This window comes from Alexandromys fortis, unplaced genomic scaffold (assembly GCF_014885135.2).
Source record: "Alexandromys fortis isolate MF-2015 unplaced genomic scaffold, M_Fortis_MF-2015_v1.1 scaffold_124, whole genome shotgun sequence".
Classification (NCBI taxonomy): Eukaryota; Metazoa; Chordata; class Mammalia; order Rodentia; family Cricetidae; genus Alexandromys; species Alexandromys fortis.
Genome location: NW_026067995.1, coordinates 3,112,999 through 3,134,144, shown reverse-complemented (window position 1 = coordinate 3,134,144; position 21,146 = coordinate 3,112,999). Strand labels below are relative to the sequence as shown.

The following is a 21,146-nucleotide window of genomic DNA, read 5'->3' as shown; positions in this document are numbered from 1 at the left end:
TATGCTTTTGCACATCTTTAGTGCTTAGGTAATGATGAAAGGTAAGAACTTACCTTTCTGAAGTCAATGGATTTGCTATTTGCTTTTGCTATTTCTATTATTGTATTGTATTATTGTATTTCAGATGGTCGGCTCATCTGAACAACCATTCTATTTCATACGACAGGTACTGTCCACTTTTAGAATTACAAATAAGAGCCAAAGGACTTGTAAGTGAATTTATTTCAATTTTGAGTTTGGACTAAAGTCCACAGGCTGCAAAATGTGATTGTCACAGGAGGAACAGAACAGGACTGAAGTCACTTCGGAGTTTTACTTCCTTCCTGGATATTGTCATTATCTGACCTTTCTGGTGGCTCCCTGGAAGACATCTAAGATCGTCTTTATTTTACCCAATCCAGAGGTCATCTTGTACAACACAAGGTTATCCGTGGGAGCGTACCCCAAAAGTATGTGCAGTGAATTTTTAAACTTTGTCTAAAACAGTAGAAAATGAAGTAGCCACTGGGATAACAAAACATTCCCAAGGAAAAGCTAGAGAATGTGATGTCTTAGAGACTTTGAAAAGTTATGACCCTATCCCAGAATCTGAAACCTCATATGATGGCATATGTGCCAGAGAAACCCCAGAGGTGCCAAGCCATCAGCCTTGGCTGATCTCGAGGCTCTGTGACAACAGATGAAAGTTAAGGTGGAATTGTCAGCTTCCTGGCTGAGCACTGAAATGGGACCACAATTACACACAGACTCCATTAGCAAAATGACAGCCTTATCGTCCCCAGTGCCCAAGAAAACCTAATAGGAAATCTCGGACAGAAATTAGCTGAGCACTAAGCTGAGGAGTAACTTCCATGTTCACACATAGCAAAGAAGTAGAGACGACATCATTCAGAAACATCAACTAACGACAATGAAAAAGCAACAAGAATAATTCAGGTTGAGGGCAAGAATGTGACTTCTGGGGATGTGGGATTATACTATGTAAAATGTCTTCTTTTCAATAAGAACACAGTTGGTTCTGTATATCTAAGGATTCTGAATCTTCAGGTTCAAACAAACAGGATCAAAAGTATAAAAAGTTCCTTCCTTTTTCTTGTCATTTTTCCCTAAGCAATATAGTGTAATAAATGGTTCTATTACACTGTATTTTATATGCAATTTTAACTTAAAGGTTACAGGAGAATTTGCAGATAATTTAAAGGTTGTAGGTTGTAGGCAAATTTATATAAATGCCAATTTATATAAAGAACTCAAGCATTTGTGTGTTTGTGTCTTTGAATCTTTGAGGCTTGAACCTGAGTTCAGTTCCCAGGACCCACATGTGGAGGGGAGAGCTGCCTTAACAAGCTGTTCTCCGACCTCTGCAAGTGCAGACTGACGTGTGCGCCTCCTAAAACAAACTAAAAAAGGAACTGTCTGTGAGAAATTCCAGATTGGGTAAGACAATGACATTGACTTGGCAATGTTCGAAGAACTAAAAGAAACTTTTTATAGGACTAAAGAATGGCAAATACATCTTATTAAATAAAACATTTCTGAAGCAGAGACAGAAATGACATTGAAAAGGCCCACCTAGAAACGCCGGTGTTGAAGCGCACAGCTGAAATGAAAACCCACTCAACAGGAGATTCTAGAGGTCAGAAGGAAACGCCAGTGACTCTAGAGATGAGAATGAAGATGAACAGTTTTGATGGACCCTGCCAAGCAGACAGACATAGGTATAATGAGAATGGAAAGGGAGAGAAAAGGGCCCTAATACTTGAAATAATGGCTACACCCTTGCCAAATTTGATGAGAAACATTAATACGTTAATATACATACCTAAGAACTCCATGAACTTCCCTCACGCTTAAGGACTAAAATGTTGGGAAGTTGGGGTAACAGGATCATGAATTTGAGGACAGCCTGGGCTACATAGTGAGTGATAGGAAACCCAGGCCATTTAGGAATATGGTATCTCAAGTAAACTAAGACAAAGCAAACAAACAAACGGAACGTTCAACACTGTGGACAAAGACAGAATGTTAAAAGCGGAGATAGGAGAGGGTTATCGCAGTCCGGAGACACTCAGAGTAGTAGACGGCTTTGCTCAAAACCCACAGGAGTGAGAAGGCAGAGGGGCGGCATGCAGCGTGGAAAGACGAGTGCAGTGTTCAACCGTGAAGGGAAATGACGCATCCTCAGACAGAGTAAAGCAGACTAACACCTGTCTGCTTTGCAAAGAAAAAGTCTAACGAGGAGCTGGAGAGATGGCTCAGTGGTTAGGAGTGCTGTGGCTCTTGCAAAGGGACCAGAGTTCAGTTGCCAGCACCCACAGGGCTTACAACCATCTGCAACCCCAACTCCAAAAGATCTGCCCCCCTCTTGTGGCCTCTGCAGGCAACCTCATATACACGCACATATGTGAAGGTTGGACATGGTAAGCATATGAGGTCCTCAATTCAATCTGAAATATTGTCCTCCATCCTTCCAAAGTAGAGAAGGGGACACTTGAGGTGGGACTCAAATATTTATATATCTCTTGGACATGGTAATATTATTTAAAATGGCCAAAAGATGCATGCAAAAAAAAAACCCATTCATCTGGATAGCCCAAATGTATTATATAAATTTAATGGCATATTACTTAGGACTAAACATAATTAAATTCTAATACATGCTTATGATATGGTGAAAAGTCGTTACATTGTGTGTGTTTGTGTGTGTGTGTGTGTGTGTGTGTGTACGGGGGGTAACTCAGTCACAGAAAGCAGCGACTGCATGATTAACTTGTGTAAAACCCATAGACTAGTCAAGTTCATTAAGAAGGGACTTAATTGTTTAATAGATACAGTCTCAGTTTGGGAAGAAGAGAAAGGTTCTGGAAATGGGTGGTGACGCTGGTTTCAAAACTGTAGATATTACTAATGCAAGAAGTACATTTATATGTGCTTATTTAAAATGGAAAATTCCATGTTAATGTGTGGTACCAAAATGAAAAATCCTGTGTAAGTATGCTGATTATGCAGCAGAGCTTGGATCTGGAGCGTCTCCCAGAGGCCCACATGTGAAAGACCTGGTCGCCAGCCTGTGGCACTGTGGGGTGGTAGTAGAATGGTCAAGGGACGGGATCTCCTAGGAAACAGCTAGGTCATAGGACTGTGACTTCAAAGCGGGCTTGGAACATCAGTCTCCTTCTCTCACTTGGTTTCTGCTCTGATCATCCGTGATGTCATAAGCCCAAAGCAGTGTAGCCAAGGGACTACTCACAGAACCTCGGAAACTTCGAGTCAAAATCAACCTTTAGTCCTTCAATCTGTTCGTCTTAGGGGCTTTGTCCCCGTGAGTGACGGGAGGGAAGCTGGTTCCACCTCCGCTTTGGGAACTGGTCTTAAGGTATTCTACACGTGATAAAACAACAGGCATATTGACAGGACATTTGCAGTGATTGTGTTTACGAAAGGTTGGAGACAATTTCCATGTTCATCACAGAAGACTGTTTGAGAGAATGCAGGGAGGTGCAGCAGAAGCTGGTACTGAACTATTGCTGAAGCACTCACAGTTTTAACCACGGTTAGCACAAATGACCGCTCCATGAAAATGGTAATATCTTTTGGAAGAGGCATTAGAAAACAAAGACATTTCACAGGACTTAGCTCTCCTGACTTTTCTCAACATTCTTCATATTTCTGATATTCCTAAACTATTCCCAAAGCCCACTCTATGCTTTGGCAAATATTAGGAATTCAGTATGCTGGCTTTGTTACTTTTTTTTTTTTTTCTCATTTGTAGACGCAGACAGACTGAATTAAGAGGATTTTGGGGAAGTCATTCGGTAACAGCTCAGTGTTCACATGTGAGCAGATAGTTTTCATTTGGGGCTGGGTGTGGCAGCAGACACTGTAATCCTCGTACTCAAGACTGGGCGCTCAAGGTGAGCCCGGGATGCTGGTCCAAAGCAAAGTGACAGGCAAAGCTCTAAATTCAGTGAAGGGATTTAGGGGAAAAAAAAGAAACGTTTTTAATGTGCTCTAGTTTAAGAGAACATAATATTATAACAAGAAAATTACTTAATGTTTTAAACATAGGCATAAAACTGCCCACACTGGGCATAAAGCTGTCATTAAGTGCAGGAAAGGGGCCCAGAATGAAATAAAACAAAACAGCTTCCTCATGAAGTCTGGATAAAGAGAGAGAACACATTATCATGTGAAAAATCACTAAACTACTTTTTTTTTTTTTTTTGAGACAGGGGTTTCTTTGTAGCTTTGCAGCCTGTCCTGGAACTAGCTCCTGTAGACCAGGCTGGTCTCAAACTCACAGAGATCCGCCTGCCTCTGCCTCCTGAGTGCTGGGATTAAAGTCATGCGCCACCACCGCCCAACCCACTTAAACCGTTTTTTACAGACAAGTGTATACAATAGGAAACAGAACAAGGAGTGAGCAGACTGGTAACTAGCAAGTCACCTCACAGTCCCAAATGCTAGAAACTAGGTGCATCTCATCACAGTTTGCCAGAAAATAATCCTCCAACTCTCTCCCATGTTCATGTGGGTGTCATACGGATCCAGCCTGGGGAATTCAGGGTTTGGGGATTGTTGCATTTCTGAGTTCAGAAGTCTCAAGGTGGGTGACATTGCAGGACTAGGAATCAGTTTAAGGCCGTGGCCCTCTCTGGTGGAAGAACTTCTGGCCTCTGAAGCCAGGACCTCTCTGCCACCTCTCACTTCACCTCTCTGGCTCTCACAGTTGACCTGCGAACTAGGCGAGATCAGCTGAAATTCCTTATCACATTGATTGACTTGTATTCGTTATTGTCTACATATACATCCCCACCACCACACATACATGCACAGGTACACACACACACACATACATGTATATGCACACACACGTACACTCACATGCATGCATATACACATGCATGCCCACACACATGCATGCACCCCCACATGCACAGGTGCAATGCACTCTCACACACACGCAAATGCACCCCCCCCCATCTCCATCCTGCTACTCATTCAGCACATGAAGGACTGTCTCTAGCATCCTGGGGTAGATTTGCTGACAGCTTTCTAAGTGTGTACCCCACAGACTCTTGTCTGGACATTACCAGATCCTCACACTCACACACATCACCATCAACACGTACTCCTCCCCTGGAAGTGTCAGCTGTCCACTGCACCCGGGACTGTGAGTCAACTTAACTCCATAGGCCTTTGATAGGGGTGGAGTATCTCAAACTTCCTTCCTCTTGCCGATGTAAGGAATGTTTACATTGTGACAGTTCACACAGAAATATAACTGACAAAGTTGTTTTGCAGAACTGTTTCATGCTCATTAGTATTGACATACTGAGGTTTTATTAATGGTTGGTTTTTACTGGTATAAGATTCATAGAACATGAAATTTACCAGTTTTATTATTTAAGAACATATGGTATAACCATCACTAGTAATTTCAGAAAATTTTATCACCCTGGGAAAAAAAGTGCCTGTTATGTAAATCACTTCTATTTTCAATATATATATACGTATATATGTATACACACATATATATGTACTGTATAACATACAACATATATAATATATGTTAGTGTCTGTGTGTATGGGATGTGTGCATGTAGTACATGCTTGTGTTCACAGTTACTTCTCTCCATCTAGATGTGTATGTGTGTAACATCTGTGTGTGGAGGAGTGTATGCATGTACATACATTTGAACAGGCAAGTGAAGATGTTGGTAATCTCCCTCTAACTCTCTTACGTTTTGAGGCAGGGTCTCTCCCTAAAGCTGCAGCTTGACATTTGTCTGTCAGGCTGGCTGTCCAGAGAACCTCCAGGACCTGCACATCTCTGCCCTTCCAAGGCTGGGCTACAGGTGCGGGGGTCCATGTCTATTGCTTCTGACATGGGTGCTGGGGATTTGAACTCAGGTCTTCTTTCACAGTATGCTCTGCAGCCCACTGAGCCTTCTCCCCAGATCTACTTTCTATATACTTTATTACAAAAGAATGCTGGAGAGGTTCACTGAACTGGTCCCATCTTCCACTGAATACTGAATCCAACTTGCACTCTGAAGTGACTATATACACACAGAGATGCTACACATATACACACACATATATGGAGGCTGTGTGAACACACGCATACATTACATGCACACATCTCATATACCTATACACATGCATATGATACATGCATATATATGTATCATATATATGTATATATATATATATATAAAAGCAGGAGTGACTGATTAATGTAATGGGCATGGGGATTTTTCCAGGATGACAAAATTTTCTTTTTTTTCAAGACAGGGTTTCTTCTCTGTGGTTTTGGAGCCTGTCCTGGAACTAGCTCTTGTAGACCAGGCTGGTCTCGAACTCACAGAGATCCTCCTGCCTCTGCCTCCCGAGTGCTGGGATTAAAGGCGTGCGCCACCACCGCCCGGCAACAAAATTTTCTAAAATTATTAGTGATAGTTGCACATTACAAATCTAATGTCATGTGTTCTTAAATGATGCCATTAGTAAATTTCATGTTATATGAATCTTAGCTCAATAAAAACCAATCGTTAATAAGACCTCAGTATGCCATTATTGGTGAGCATGAAATGGTTCTGCAAAACCATTTTGTCAGTTATATTTCTGTGTGAACTTTGTCACGATGTAAAAATTACTGAATAATTACTGAGAGGACTTCTAATCCTTTGTTCTGTTTCTAAGGCAGAGTCCCAGGACGCTGGCCTAGCTGGCCTTGAATTTGTAATTCTCTGCTTCCTTAGTGATGTGGCTGTAGCGTTACTACATGCGTCAATTTCTCATTCTGTCTTCTGCTTCCCTCTAAGTGAAACCAGCCCTTCCCTTAGAGGATTTATGCTGAAATGTTCTAGGAGGCCTGACAAATGATTTTGTGTGTGTGTGTTAATAATAACAAATGTATACAAGTAATACAAAAATAACAAATAAAAACAGATGTTGATTTAGGACTCGAATAGGACATAAGCATAAAAGTAAGCATGGATGAAAAGGGAGAGCTGTCAATTATATCTCAGGGTGCAATGAAGAGATGGGATTACAGATTTCAAGGAGGCTGTAACCACTGTCATTTAGAGTCCTACTGCACAAACCCTAGACTTGCTGACATTCCTGCATTGGCCTCTGCAAAGAGTGTGAAGAAATGTGGTTCACATTTGACAAGAATCAGGAAGACAACAGAAGAGAGAAAGAGCAAAGAAGGAGCCAAACAGGCCAACCCTTTTGGAGCACCGGTCATTTATCAAGCATAGGTGCTTCACAGTTTAAGTCTCTTAGTTCCTCAAAATATATATATTCATATCCATATTTATGTTCTCAAAGAAGAAAAATTTCATGTATCCACTTCACTTCAGCTGTATAGAAACTCATAGAATTTCAGCTGAGACTAGAGAATATGCCCCCTAATTAGGCACTTAAGTACAAAAAAGTTCTCTACGACTTGCCATTAATTTTGTGATTCTTCAGAACTTATTTTGTTTTAGGATGACAGCCACAATTTCTCAAAGCTCTCCCAAGGAGGGGAGGCAATGGACCAGGGCAGAAGACAACTTGCGGTCCATGCATTGCACGGATATAGAGAATGAGGAAAGCACAGAGGCCCAGGGTGAGCGAAAGATCTGTGACATTTGCTGGAAAATGATTCCCAGATGCAAAGCAAAACCGAGGAAATGCAGAGTTCCCACTCTGCAGAGCGGGGAACACTGTGGACAGCCACCCGGAGCTACCGTGATCTAAATGACACAGCAACAGCATGTGGAAATAATCATGGCTTGGGAAGCATAAAGCTGACCATTGCTCGGAGCAAACAGCGATGCCATTGGGAAGGAAACGTGATCACTTGCCACTGTATGTGAACAGGAGACTGATGGAAGGAGGTACAGCTGAGATTGGGGTTATGGGGAGACTCCAAATCAGAATCATGGGGTCAAAAGTGGGGTCAAAGAGATTTCAGAAAATGACAGTAGATAAGAAAAGAGACTAAACTTAGAATGTTGGAATATCAGCAATAATAGGCAAAGAAACTGAAATGTTATTTTCAAATGAGCCTAGCATGTTTTAGGTTGTGGTAGTTAGAGCAAAAGCAAACACAGGAGGTGTCTGATGGGTTTTCCAGACATTGGCAACTGAAAAGGATTCATGTAAATCCTAAGAAGAGAACTTGTTTTTTTTTTTTTTTTTTTTTTTTTTTTTTTAGATTGAAAAGAAAGAGCCAGGTTTCAGAAACAAGAAGAAATAGGGTACCTATTATGTACTGTTCTCTGTGCTGGATGCTTTCCTGGTGGCCAATGTTCAAAATGAACCAAAAGCAAGAAATATAATCTCTTTTCTAGATAAGAAATAAGAGGCTCGGATTCCAATTCTCATAGCTGGGCTGGGGCTGGCTAGCAAAAAGAACCAAGGTATACCAGAAGGATAGGATGACTTTAAAAGTTTAAAGTTCACATGATAGGGTGGAGAGATAGCTCAGTGGATAAGAGCGTTTGCCACCCAAGCATAAGGACGTGAGTCAGCCACAGCATCCACGGTAAAATGCGGGGATGCTTGAGCAAGCTTACAAATCCCAGCTTCTGGATAAGGCATTTCTGAACCAGGCTAGTTCCAGGTTCAGTGAGAGAACCCGTCTCAAAGGCATAAGATGGATGAGAGAACACGGAGAGCTGACATCTTTCTTTGGTTTCCACACACACAATACAACACACACACACACACACACACATATATACACTCCACACACATACACATATATACAACCCACAGACATAGTGCCCCTCCCAAACACACACACCCATAACCTCCCACCAAAAGTTGATACTCTAAGACAAAACAGAATAAAACCAACCAAGATCACTTACTCTTGGACCAGGTGCTCCAGGTGGACCCTGCAACATAATAATAATAAAAAATGAAATAAATCCAGACCCAGTTGGTAAATATCTCAAAACCAGGCAACTGTATATTAACCAAGGACAAACAGATATAAACATAAATAAACTTACAGGAGGTCCTGGCTGACCTCTTGGTCCTTGGGGACCCTAAACGAAATGAAGACAAAGCACAATATGAAGATAATTTGCTTCTGATTTGATATTAGCCAAGACCCAACCTCTGCAATTGCCAATTGTTGTCGTGCAAATCCCACGATTTGTAATTGTTTCCATATTTAGAAGCTCTTGCTCTTAACTGTGACCCACAATTCTGAATAACCCAGAAACTTAATTTTTCTCAGGGAAGGGAACTGTTTGCCCTTTTCAACAAATTAAATAAATTGAGATATAAAATGTTAATACGGCATAGCTATTTCTATTATCACCCTCCTAATCACAGAAGCTAGAAACCTCATTGTTTTTAGATTCTTCATGAACCTGTAAACTGTGGCCCTCTAGTCATTGTCAAAATACTTCTTTATTTTCAATGTAAATCATATATTATGGCTTAATGCCTGCGTCTCCTAACCACTGAATAATGTCCTAATTTAAACTCTGTGGTCTGCTGTGGAGCTTTTGAGACATAATTGGGTCTCGAGGGTGGACCCTGTAAAGAGATCAACACCATCATGAAAAGAAGCAGAGATATTCTGTTTCTGTACTGGGCTAAAGGTAGAAGCTGGCCTTCTGTAAACAAGAAAGACCAGTCTATCCATACCAATGACATTCTTCTTAGAACCTGGAGCCAGTCATTCTGTTAACCATCTAGGGGCTCTCATTCCAGGAAGAAGCATAAACTTCTTAGCAGTGTGGCTCACCATCCACTCTGAGCTCCTTCTCTGTGCTGTGCTTCCAGGTCACATATCAGAAAATGGAGCAACTGGGTAACCAGCGAATGAGGAGCAGAGGCAGGACCAAAACTCAAGTCAGCTAAACACGGAAGAGATGTTCTTAGACACCCCATCCCATTGCCTCCTCTCAAGGTGTGGTCTTTATCAGCACAGCCTACACACCGTCTATACCCAGCTACCTGTACATCCCTAACCTTTCCTTCCTTTTTCCCTGGCCCCTCCTTCTCTTTTCTCTTCATCCCATCTTTCTTCCCTTTGACCTTTTCTTCCTATAGGTTTTTCTCTCTGTAGCTCAACTGGCTTCAAACTCCCACTTCTCCTGTGCCAGCCTCCTGAGTACAGGGATTACAGGCATGCCCATCATGCCTGACATCCCAAGTTCTTTCCCAAATGCATTCGCTTGCACACACTTCTGCCTGCTCATTATAGCTCATTTCTCTCTCATTACTACTTTAGAATGCTGTATCCACCACAACTACCTGTCATTGTTACTTCCTTCTCCTCAACTAAATTATTCTTTTTTTTTCTCCATTCCATAGAGCACAGCACTGTGGAAAACACTTAAGGTTTGATAAAAATGTCTGTCTCTTTTAATATTCTGGGACAAGAATTGTGCCTAACACACACTAGAGCCTCTATAGTTCTCACTACACAATTTAACAATGTTAAAAGTTGGTATTAATTTAGAAAGCAAGAAGGTTAAATAGGCACATTAAGATGCCAAGATTGTGCTGACATTTTCCAAAATGAATCAGCAGCCATCATGGTTCATGTCTTACATATCTGCTCAAAATTAACTTCTTTGAGGTGAACTGAATACTAACATCATATTGAGTCAAACTCAGATCATGGTTAATAAGACAGTAAAGAGAAGACTTTGTCTCCAGCTGGTTTCAAATATTATTGACGCTGTAACTAGCTTCTTATTCAGGACCCTTTATTACTAAGGCTTCTAACTCAGGTTCTGTTGTGACAGCTAGAACAAATACCATGCGGTCACTTAAGCAGGCTGGAGAGCAATCACACTCTGCCCCATAGGCATTTCATAGTTTGCATGATCTCTGCTTAACATTCTAATAAGAGAATGTGCAAAAGTTGTTCTCAGAAGCTGCCTGCTCGGTTGCAGGAACGCCCTTCTTAGTGATAGTAGATGCAGAGGCTAGAGCGAATTTGATCCATTCTGAATCAACACAGCAAAAACAATGAACAGCTGTGTGATTGAACCACTGAGCATGTTTCTGACATTTACAAAATCTCTTTGACGGTTCAGTACAAAACATCTATCCTATATTTGACTCCGAAGGAGGAATGTACCATAGAAAAATGAACAAATTCTTCCTCCTGCTGACACTACCAAATTCATTCCAGCTTGTTCCTCAGAGCAAATCAGTTCACCACAAATACGATCCAATGAAATAACTTGTAACTAGACATGGCGGGGCAACCCCAATGCAACAATGGCATGAAACAGGACAAGTAACCAAATAAAACAAATTGGGATTCCAACCACATTATGTTATTAATTCCCTTATTCTCTAAGCTAACACGTCGAAGATAGCCATCCACTGTCTATCATAAAGCACTTTGTAGCAAAACTATCATTGTCCTAAGGGGAACCATATTTATGGGGTTGACTGTTGTAGGGCGTTGGGTGGTTATAGAGAAAACATTCTCTTTAAATCACACCAAGTTCTCTGTTTCATTCTAGAATTTAAACAAATCCTTAAACAGTAACACAGCTTATCATTTGATTTAAGCAAACTAGTGTGTGACCTTGAATCTGAGTATATTGTCCTTCCTTCCTTCCTTCCTTCCTTCCTTCCTTCCTTCCTTCCTTCCTTCCTTCCTTCCTTCCTTCCTTCTTCCCGTCCTCTCTTCCTCCCTTTTTCCTTCCTTTCTTTCTGGCTTTTCGAGACAGGGTTTCTCTGTGTAACAACTCTGGCTATTCTAGAACTTGCTTTGTAGACCAGGCTGGCCTCAAACTCAGAGAAACCCACCAGTCTCTGCCTCCCGAGTCCTGGAATTAAAGACGTGCAGTGTGTACTGCACCTGCCTTGGTCTTTTTCTTATGTAAATTCCTTATTTTCTTTCCTTTATGTAAACACGATGGTCAATTACCTCGTGAGTTCTCTTAGGCTGGTCCAGTTTTAGAGTGGTCTTTCTGTTTAGAAATTGAGGACTTCTGTTACAGGAAGCCTAGTCTCTATTTTCTTTCTTTTTTTAAATTTATTTATTTATTATGCATCAGATCTCATTATAGATGGGTGTGAGTCCTCATGTGGTTGCTGGGAATTGAACTCAGGACCTCTGAAACAGCAGTCAGTTCTCTTAACCTCTGAGCCATCTCTCCAGCCCTAGTCTCTATTTTCTAACTGTCACTAGTATGTCTGCCTTGCCCAGTTGTGACAATTGGAGGATGTATCTAGTTTTTGCCACATACTTCTTTGGGGAATAAGGGGAAGGTGACTTCTCCTGAGAACCACTGGTTTGAAGGGTTTAATTTTAAGTTTTACAATATAAATAATATTTACTAGACAGCAATGTTAGGATGGAATCAGCAAACTAGAAGGCTTAAAGTATGACTGTGAGTTAGGAGTCTAATCTTCAAGCTGCCTGTGAATGGCTGGTTACCGTTTTCTGTAGCTCTCTTACCCAGCTGGCTCCCAACCTATAGGTTTCTGAGAGGCTGTGATTTATGAAAAAATATTGTTTGAGGATGAGGAGACTTAGGTTCCAATCTTGTCTTGGGTTCACCTCTGAAACGGTAAGCTACTCTCAATGAAATGTTTTTCCTTTGTAAGAGTCACCATGGTCATGGTGTCTCTTCACAGCAATAAAAACCTGAACTAAGACAGCGAGGATGGTTACCATGGCCCTTTTGAGAACTTAGTTTTCAGGCTGAATATCTGGCACAGTGGCAGAGAGCTTGTCAGACAGCTTAATACTCTACGTAAGGTTCTGAGTTTGAACGCATGCACACACAAATACACACAACAAAGAGAGAGAGAGAGAGAGAGAGAGAGAGAGAGAGAGAGAGAGAGAGAGAGAGAGAGAGAGTTATGATTTTCAAAGGGACACGAACGGCCCCACAGCCTCCTCATCTTTTCTAACTGGACAGGGGGTTCACCCCATGAGTATAAGGTAAAGGTTTCAGTTTTGCAGTTTGTATGACTGTAAGGCAGTTTGTAGTTGAATCAAAGGAGTTGATTTATTTTTCATTTGAGTGAATTATACTACATACAAATGAAATATATACCTAAATATTTTAACTTCTTAACTTTAAATATAGGATATATTTTCGTACTTTATTTTTTATAATGTGTAAGCCAAATTGGAGGCTATAATTCTGATACTCAAAAGCCATAGAGCCATATCAAAATAATTGAGAAAATGTCAGTGGAATTCTTCCATATTATACTGATTTTATCTTATTATAACATTCTATGAAAATGAAGCAGCCTCCCTCAGATTTATGGGGAATTGCTCTCTTTACATGTTTTTCTACTTCTGCGGCTTTTGAGTTGTTTCAAGTTGTGGCATTCTGTCAAAATAGGAGAGACAGTAGAATGTTAATTTGGGTATAAGCTAATATTGTACTTTAAAAATAACTGTATTCTATTACTTCTGACAAATGCTCCTTAGATAACTTAAATTAATTGTGTCTGAAGAGGGTTTTGGAATACCAGGGAAGCTAGGAATTCTTTTATAAATTAATTGACAAGGAACACAAGAGTTTTGAAGTTGGGTGAAAAGGAGAGGTAAATTCACATTATACCTGTGAGCAGGTTTCTTAGGCTCTCTAATCTGGAGTTGTTTAGAGAAAAATCTATATGAGCCCTAGGCTTTATAGATAAAACCCATAGGCAGCCAGACAAGTACCAAGTACAGAATAGAGAAAGGATCTCTCTTACACGGATGTCCAGAAATGGTGCCCTACTGGTGAAAGGGACTCGTTTCTAACCAGTTCTGGAATCTATAACGTTATGCTACAGGAAGTGTGATGCTCCTCCAGTAAGAAATTCAAGCCTATGACAAAGGGAAACTGTCTCCATGGTGATAACTGAGCAGTGATGTTGTGATATAGCAGCGAAAGGGGTCCTGGTGACCGAAAGGTATCTTTTAAAGAACAGAGGGAAGTGAGAGCCACTAGTGGGGAAAGACTGCATCCTGAGACTGGAGGAGCAACAGCTGGATCACACAGGGCTTTTCTGTCAAGGGGAGGGGTCTAGATTTTCTTCTGAGTGCAAGGGTCTGGGAAGACTTAAAGAAGGACAGGCACACAATCTGCTTTGTACCTTAACAGCATTCCTGCAGCAGATGTGGAGAGTGGATTGCAGGAGGGGGAAGTAGAATCCGTGGAAAGATGTTCAGAGCTGGGGGTGACAGCGTGGTAACAGACAGTGTGGGGGTGGAGGTAGACGGATGGATGCCAACACTCACATGACAATTTTTTTTCTTTAGAAGAGAATGTATGCCTGCCATCCCTGCCCTCAGTAGGAGGAGACAGGAGGAGTGGAAATTTGAAGCTAGCCTGGGCAACATAGCAAGAGTCTCTCTCAAAATAGCACACACAAGCTAATGCTCTGATCCTCCCGTGAAGCATTCCTGGCTGGCTGGATGTAGCTTGTGTGCCTAATGAGACCCAGCAGGGCTGTTGCTGGGACACTGGAGAACACCCATCCCTTTCATTCCCAACAGGGCAGACACTCTACTGTACACAGTAATCTGGGGGAATCTGATTGGCAGGTCCTTAGACACAGCACTTATCAGATCCCACTGGAAAGTACCATATAGGTTATTTCTACCTCTCTGCAACTATAGTTTGATTTCAAGTCCACAAGCATCAGAGTCTTTGATCCCCTGGAGATTATCGTCTAGAGACAGGGCTGCTGTAATCACAGATCTCATTATCCAGTTAAACTTACAGTTTCACCTCTAAAGCCTTTTTCACCTCTGGGTCCCTGAAAGAGAGGGGAAAAGATGGTAGTTGAGTGAATGGGTCACTGTGCGTCTGGTGCAGCAGCAGCTACAATCAGAAACATGCCATTTATATTCCTGTCCTATCTAGGAGGATCTGCACATTCACGTACAGTCGAGATTTTCCGAGTAATGAGAGGTTCCCCACAAACAAACCCAAACAACCCACGCTGGTGGGTTACGCTCTTGGTTCACCATGCCATGAGTTCCGCCTGGCAGTGAGATGGGACAACAGGACTCTGACTCGGGTAGGGCAGTCACAACAGTTATTCAACAACTATGCACAAAAGCTTTTGGGGAGAAGAGTCTTTCGGTTTCTAGGTTGCAATCCTTGCTTCTTTTGCTTTCAAAATCCTTGTTTCTAAACAATTTCTTTGTTCTCTTTCATTTCTCACCTTCTGTCCCCCTTTCGATTTTATATATTGCAGTGTATTGTGGGTCACAGGTGAGCTCAGAGGACTACCCTCAGGGGTGAGTTCTTTTCCTCTACTGTGGAATCTGGGGACTGAACTCAGGCTCATGTGACAAGCACTTTTAGCCACTCCATACTGGATTTAAAATTATTTTGGGGAATAATTTTTTCATATCAATTCTGAGGATCCAGTTTTAAAGCATGTTTGTAAAAAGATGTGAGCCTTCTAGTCTGATTTAGATCTCCCCAAACTGCAAACTACATCTTGGCTTTCTAGAGCATTTTAAAAAATGACTTTCCTGTTCTGTTTTTCACATTAATTTTATCTGGTGTTTTTTTTAATGGTGAAATGGGATGGCAATGTCTTTTCAACACTAATGGCATCCCAAATAGTTCCATCTTCTTCCCTGCCACCAGTGTAGGAGTAGCCATGTGACCAAACGCTAGTCAATCAGACATCAGAAATATCTAACACGTGAGGGTGATTCTGAGCAATTGTAGGTAACTAAATGGAAAAACTAGCCAAACCTGAAGTCCTTCATCCTTAACTACCATACTTACTGTAAGTCAGTTTGGTTCAGTATCCCCAGTGCCTGCAGCAACTTTTGTAATAATTAAATTACAATATGCTCACATATCTAATTCTGCAGTCTGCTGTTAACCTTGATCAGTGTCTTTCTTTCTCTTGCCCTGCATTCCGTTATAATAACTGCAATCTCATTGTTTCTGATTTGGAAAAAAAAAATCCATCATTGCCTCTACCCCCACCTATTTTCCCTCACAATATTTCTGTGTGTGTGAATTTCAGAGGCTTATTTCTTATAATGGACTTCTCTTTTTAGAATGGAAAACATGGAGCATGGAAAGAATTTGTCAAGACATTTGATGCACATGGTGACTCGCCTCGTGAGCTTTAACAGTGATTGTAACCCAACACAGTGAGATACTTTAATCAAGACATTTCTTTGTCACATGACGACCTTTAACAGTGATTGTCTAAGCAAAACATGGTCGGATATTTTAACTGAGACATTTCTTTCTCACATTCTCCTTGACCAATAACATTTCACATTTCTGACAGAGGAGAGCAATCATCCCTTAATCAGAACAGCGTGTCCTGAAGAACCACCCACTGAACTATGAGAACTCTCCCACCTACAGTTTTATGTCGCTCTGAGGAGCAAATGTTGGAAGCCAAGAGAATGAGTTACACATTTTATTTCTTTTGAATAAACTCCAGTAACTTTAACGGTGAGTTCTCTAAATTTATAAAGATAAGAGCTCTCCTTAATGCTCTAAACATTCCATTTTCAGTTTTAAATAGGTCTACACATAACACTTTCAAATGCTTCAAAAATACGGCTTCGTTGAAGGGAATGGATCTTGGTTTTCCCTGTATTTATTTGACCCTATTGTGTCCCTCTGTGCACAAGTTATCAGTTCTGCAATAGGCCCCACCAAACCATTTCAGTTACCGTCTTATTTCTTGGTTGTTTACAAACAAATTTCTTGCCGTACTGGCCATATGCTGAGTCTACGCCCACCCCAGACAAGGATGGGATGGATGAAGACATCAGCTGTGTAGCTCACTGGGTACCTTACCTTGACTAACTAGATGGACCTCTATAAACTTTATTGAATAGAAATCATGCTTGCTTCAACCATTTCTTGTAGCAATTTGAGAAATGCTGTCATGGGAAATGAAGCAGGACAAAGCCACCGAGGTCACAGAAGGATTTTTTGAGAAGTTACCATTGCACCTCTCATAGTCATTCAATGAAACCTGCGCATGGAGCATGTGCTGACCACGCCTTTCTTTAGACCATTCTGTTACCCTTGCGCTATCCTGGTTTTCTTGCTCATTTTGCCAACATCTTTCTCTGTTTACAGCGGGTGCTTCTAAAGACTCAAATCTTGGCAATCAGAATTCATTTAGCTTCCTTTGGAACTGGTTCCAGCTTTACTGACTGCTTCTATGTTTACTGCTCTCCCTGGCTCAGTCCATTTTTCTTTTCTCAAACTTGAAGTGCCTCCGTCATTCAGACCTTTCATTACCCTCTGACCTTTAAGGACAGCCTTCCTGAACAAAACAGATAACTTCTTTTTTAACTTTTGTTTCCCAAATACCCAGGTGGATTCTTGATGGAGTATTCTAGAATTAGGAATTTTAAAACATGACTAACAACAGCAGCAGCAGCAGCAACAACAAAAGAAAAGAGCACAAACTTACAGTTCCACCTGTTGGGCCTATTATACCTTCTCTGCCAAGAGGGCCAGTGTTTCCCTGTGGAGGAAGAAAAGACAGTCTCACTCTGAGAAAAAGTCAGTCCCATTCTCCATATAATTGAAAAGAAAAAAAAAGCAAAAAAGCTGGTGCTATGGAAAAATAGCTATCTTTAAATAGTTTTTGTTGTAATACAACAGAATTTATTATAATAGATTATAGTAATTTTGACAGTATGTGGTGCAATTGCCTATGTCGCTGCAGTTTCCTACCAAGGGTGCTGTAAGTTGTGATTTTCTAACCAACATAAATCAGAATTAAGTGCTCATGTGTTGAGAAGTCCAAGGATGTATCTGTGTTTAGAGTGTTGCTTTACCAATGGAATTGCTTTATGTAGGGCACTAGAATAATGCACACATTTAAGCAGGGGTATCCATGGATGATGGAGGGACAGGTGCCTGAGTTCCAGGGAGCATGGCAGGAAGAGATGGAACCTTATGTGACCAAAGAAGCTGCAGGTCCCTCTGTGAGACATGGCCAGTGCAGAATCCAACACAAAAGGGCCTGAAGATTAACTTTTCAATTATGAAGATATTCCCAGATGAGCAAGGTAGCTAGCTATTTTTTTTAGTATGTACATATACTGCATTTTTGATGAAAATAAAATACTCATTTTAGTTTTTTTTTCTCCCTGATGGAGGTGGGTCTTGTATCTTATCTGTTGATTTCATTGGTTAATAATAAAGAAACTGCCTCGGCCCTCATAGGACAGAAAATTAGGTAGGCGGAGTAGACAGAGGAGAATGCTGGGAAAAAGAAGCTGAGTGAGTGAGTCGCCATGATGCTCCCACTCCAGACAGAAGCAGGTTAAGATCCTCCCTGGTAAGCCAGCTCGTGGGCTACACAGAATATTAGAAATGGGTTAGAACAATATGTAAGAGCTAGCCAATAAGAAGCTGGAACTAGCCGGGCCAGGCAGTGTTTGAAAGAATACAGTTTCCGTGTAATTATTTCTGGGTATTAGCTAGCCATGTGGGCGGCCGGGTGCCGGGGGGGCCGCAGCCCCACTGCTCCTATTTCAACAGATGGCGCCCAGACGTGATGGGCTAAATCCACTTAAAAACCTGAGAGGGCTTAAAAAGGAGAGAGAGAGAATTTAAGACAGCTTTTTGCTGTTTCTGGGTTGCGTACCGCAAAGAAATTTTCCTGACTCGGCAGCAGGAAAAAACTGGCTGTTTTAAAATGCCGGCTGGGCGGCCGGGTGCCGGGGACGCAGCCCCACTGCTCCTACTTCAACATCTCCCTATCAAATTCCACTCCCACGTCCACTGACAGCAATCTTTTCTTTCTGGTTCAGTTAGTATGGAATATTCAACTATAAGTACCTCATAGTTTTCTCTTTTTTTCAGAACATGCGGAGGTAAAGAAAACACTGTCAGTTTAAATCTAATGTGGTGTGGTTTGCTGTCTGACAGTTCTACTATTAAACGGACTTGCCAAAAGAAAAATTACCTGATAGGCTAAAGGAGTTGGGGTCGCTTTTTAAACATAACAAACTTTAAGAGATAATTTGTAAACATGGCACACAAATTTCAAAGATCTCTGATTGAACCAAGAAGCTTGGTATTTTAATTAATTCCGTTATGCCTCTATCACGGTGGGTCTCACCTTTCTGACGCTGTGACCTTTTAATAGAGTTCCTTACGTTGCATTGACCTCCAACCAAAACAAATTATTTTTGTGCTACTTCATTCCTGTAATTTTGCTACTGTTACGAATTGTATTATTATTATTATTATTATTATTGGAGATAGAAGTTTGTGTCTAATAGGTCATGACCCACAGGTTGAGAACCACTGCTCTGTACTCAATGGCCACTGAAGAGACTGTAGTCTAATTAATTACGATGAACTCTCCCAAATAATTCTTTGTTAAAAGAATAGAAAGCTAGACGCTGACACTGGAAGAAAAGAGACTGGAAGCATTACAATGATCTATATTTATCTAAATGTTCAGAACCATCACACCTTGATTTTAATGGTAGGATCAGTTATCTATGTAAGTGTGTTTTTTGGAACGGGAGTGCAATAAAATCTTGATTTTTTTCTAGTTTAAGTACTCTTACTTAATCACCAAACATTTCTTGATTTGGGGGGAGAAAGCAGACTTGAGGCCACTTACTGCCCGCAGCGCGCTCTGATTGTACAGGTTTAGTGAATAGCCCTATAGCGCATAGCTTGGCCAGTCATAAAGGAGCCAGTTCTTCCTCTGCTGTTGTGCTAGCCTACCGTGGTCTCGCTAATTCCTCTCCAGAGACTCAGCTCCCCAGCTGCAAAGCCGGGTGACGGCACTCTCATAAAGTTTTAATTGGACTGAATGACAGAAGGGACACAGACTGAACTCTGGTACCACCTCCCCCTACTAACGCATCGGGACTTTTTTTTTTTACTTATCTCCCGTAAACAGGCGTCTCCCAGGCGTTCTCTTATTACAAGTCTTGCTTGTCAATGACTGGTTGTGGGCTCTTTACATGAACTTTTCTATTAACGAGGTGACAAAAGTAATTGACCCACAAAATGATATATATAGGCTTTAGTCCTGGCCTGGTCCAGAGCCTCAGCCCAGCATGGGACCCTGCTGAGGACAACATCCCTACTCCGATGAGGCCACAGAAGCAACATTTATTTTACAGGAGTCTATTCGTATACACACTCGTGGAGAATCAGAAGTTACACACTACATAACAGCACCCACGTTCCTCGGTTCCTTAGAAATGGAGACAGCGATCAACAAACTTACACCTGGAGACGTGTTGGGGTGGGTCTCCAAGCGAACAGTCCCCACAACAATGCAGCCCTTTGTTTTATTGACGGAGTTAGGGGGGTGATGTAGAAGTTTAAGAATTTGACCTCATTCCCTACTTTGAGCAAGACAGCGGCTGGGTCACAAAGCTCTTCAGGAGACTTTCCTGCTGCCTTTGAACTGCTTCTCGTCTTGCTCTCCCCTGTCCTCCCAGGCCCTAGCAGCTGCTGTGACCAGCCAAATCGCTGTTTGCTGTTTAGAAATGGCTGTTTTGTTTCATTTCCGTTTCATAGACCGTTCCTCACTACGACGGCATGGTTAATATAAACCACAAGGAAGCGGAGCTAGCACTGGCCGGGCTCGAGGCTGGCTCGGTTACATTCCCTGCATTCTGCAGCTCCAGGCATGGAACTGCTGACTGACATTGGCTAGCCTTGCCCTCTGGGTGGGTGGCATTTGCGCTCCGGCTGTGTTGATGTGCACGACACAAGACTGCTTTATTATGTTTCTGATGCTCTGTTAACAGACATGCTGCCCATTCTCCACAGCTATTCTGATGATTTTTTTAAAACAAGAACTGAGAAGTGTGGGTGGTCTTTTATGGTATTTTGCCTAAACTAAGTTATGAGCTGTGAAAGGTTGGGGCTTGCACGGGCCGTTATGAGTTTCCATCTTGAAAATCACTTTATTAACTTATTAATGTGAAGTGTATTAATTTAAAGTGCTTCAATAAGCAAACAAGCATAGGTCTTGGGTGACAGAATGACTCTATACTTACTCTCTGCCCAGTGGGACCTTTAGGGCCTGCAATTCCAGCAATACCAGCATCCCCATCTGGACCCTAGAAATACAATGAAAAACAGAAAGCCTGCGTTAGCCTCCTGTAAATAGCTCACAGACAAAGAGTCTCATGACAATCTAGAAAGCTATCAAAAATA

The 21,146-nt window shown here is 41.5% G+C and overlaps 1 protein-coding gene across 2 annotated transcripts in view; it reads right to left on the bottom strand.

The window, feature by feature from the left end:
* Col24a1 (collagen type XXIV alpha 1 chain) overlaps nucleotides 1–21,146 on the bottom strand; it is a 234,275-nt gene that overhangs the window by 15,087 nt on the left and 198,042 nt on the right. For both annotated transcript variants that reach the window (XR_007595037.1, XM_050160215.1), the window contains 5 exons: nucleotides 20,987–21,049; nucleotides 17,413–17,466; nucleotides 14,719–14,754; nucleotides 9,015–9,050; nucleotides 8,871–8,897 (listed from right to left, as the gene is read on the bottom strand). Coding sequence is in view for 1 of the 2 variants with exons in the window: in XM_050160215.1 (XP_050016172.1) it covers nucleotides 8,871–8,897; nucleotides 9,015–9,050; nucleotides 14,719–14,754; nucleotides 17,413–17,466; nucleotides 20,987–21,049 (216 nt within the window). In the remaining variant the exon portion in view is untranslated. The remainder of the gene's footprint in view (nucleotides 1–8,870; nucleotides 8,898–9,014; nucleotides 9,051–14,718; nucleotides 14,755–17,412; nucleotides 17,467–20,986; nucleotides 21,050–21,146) is intronic.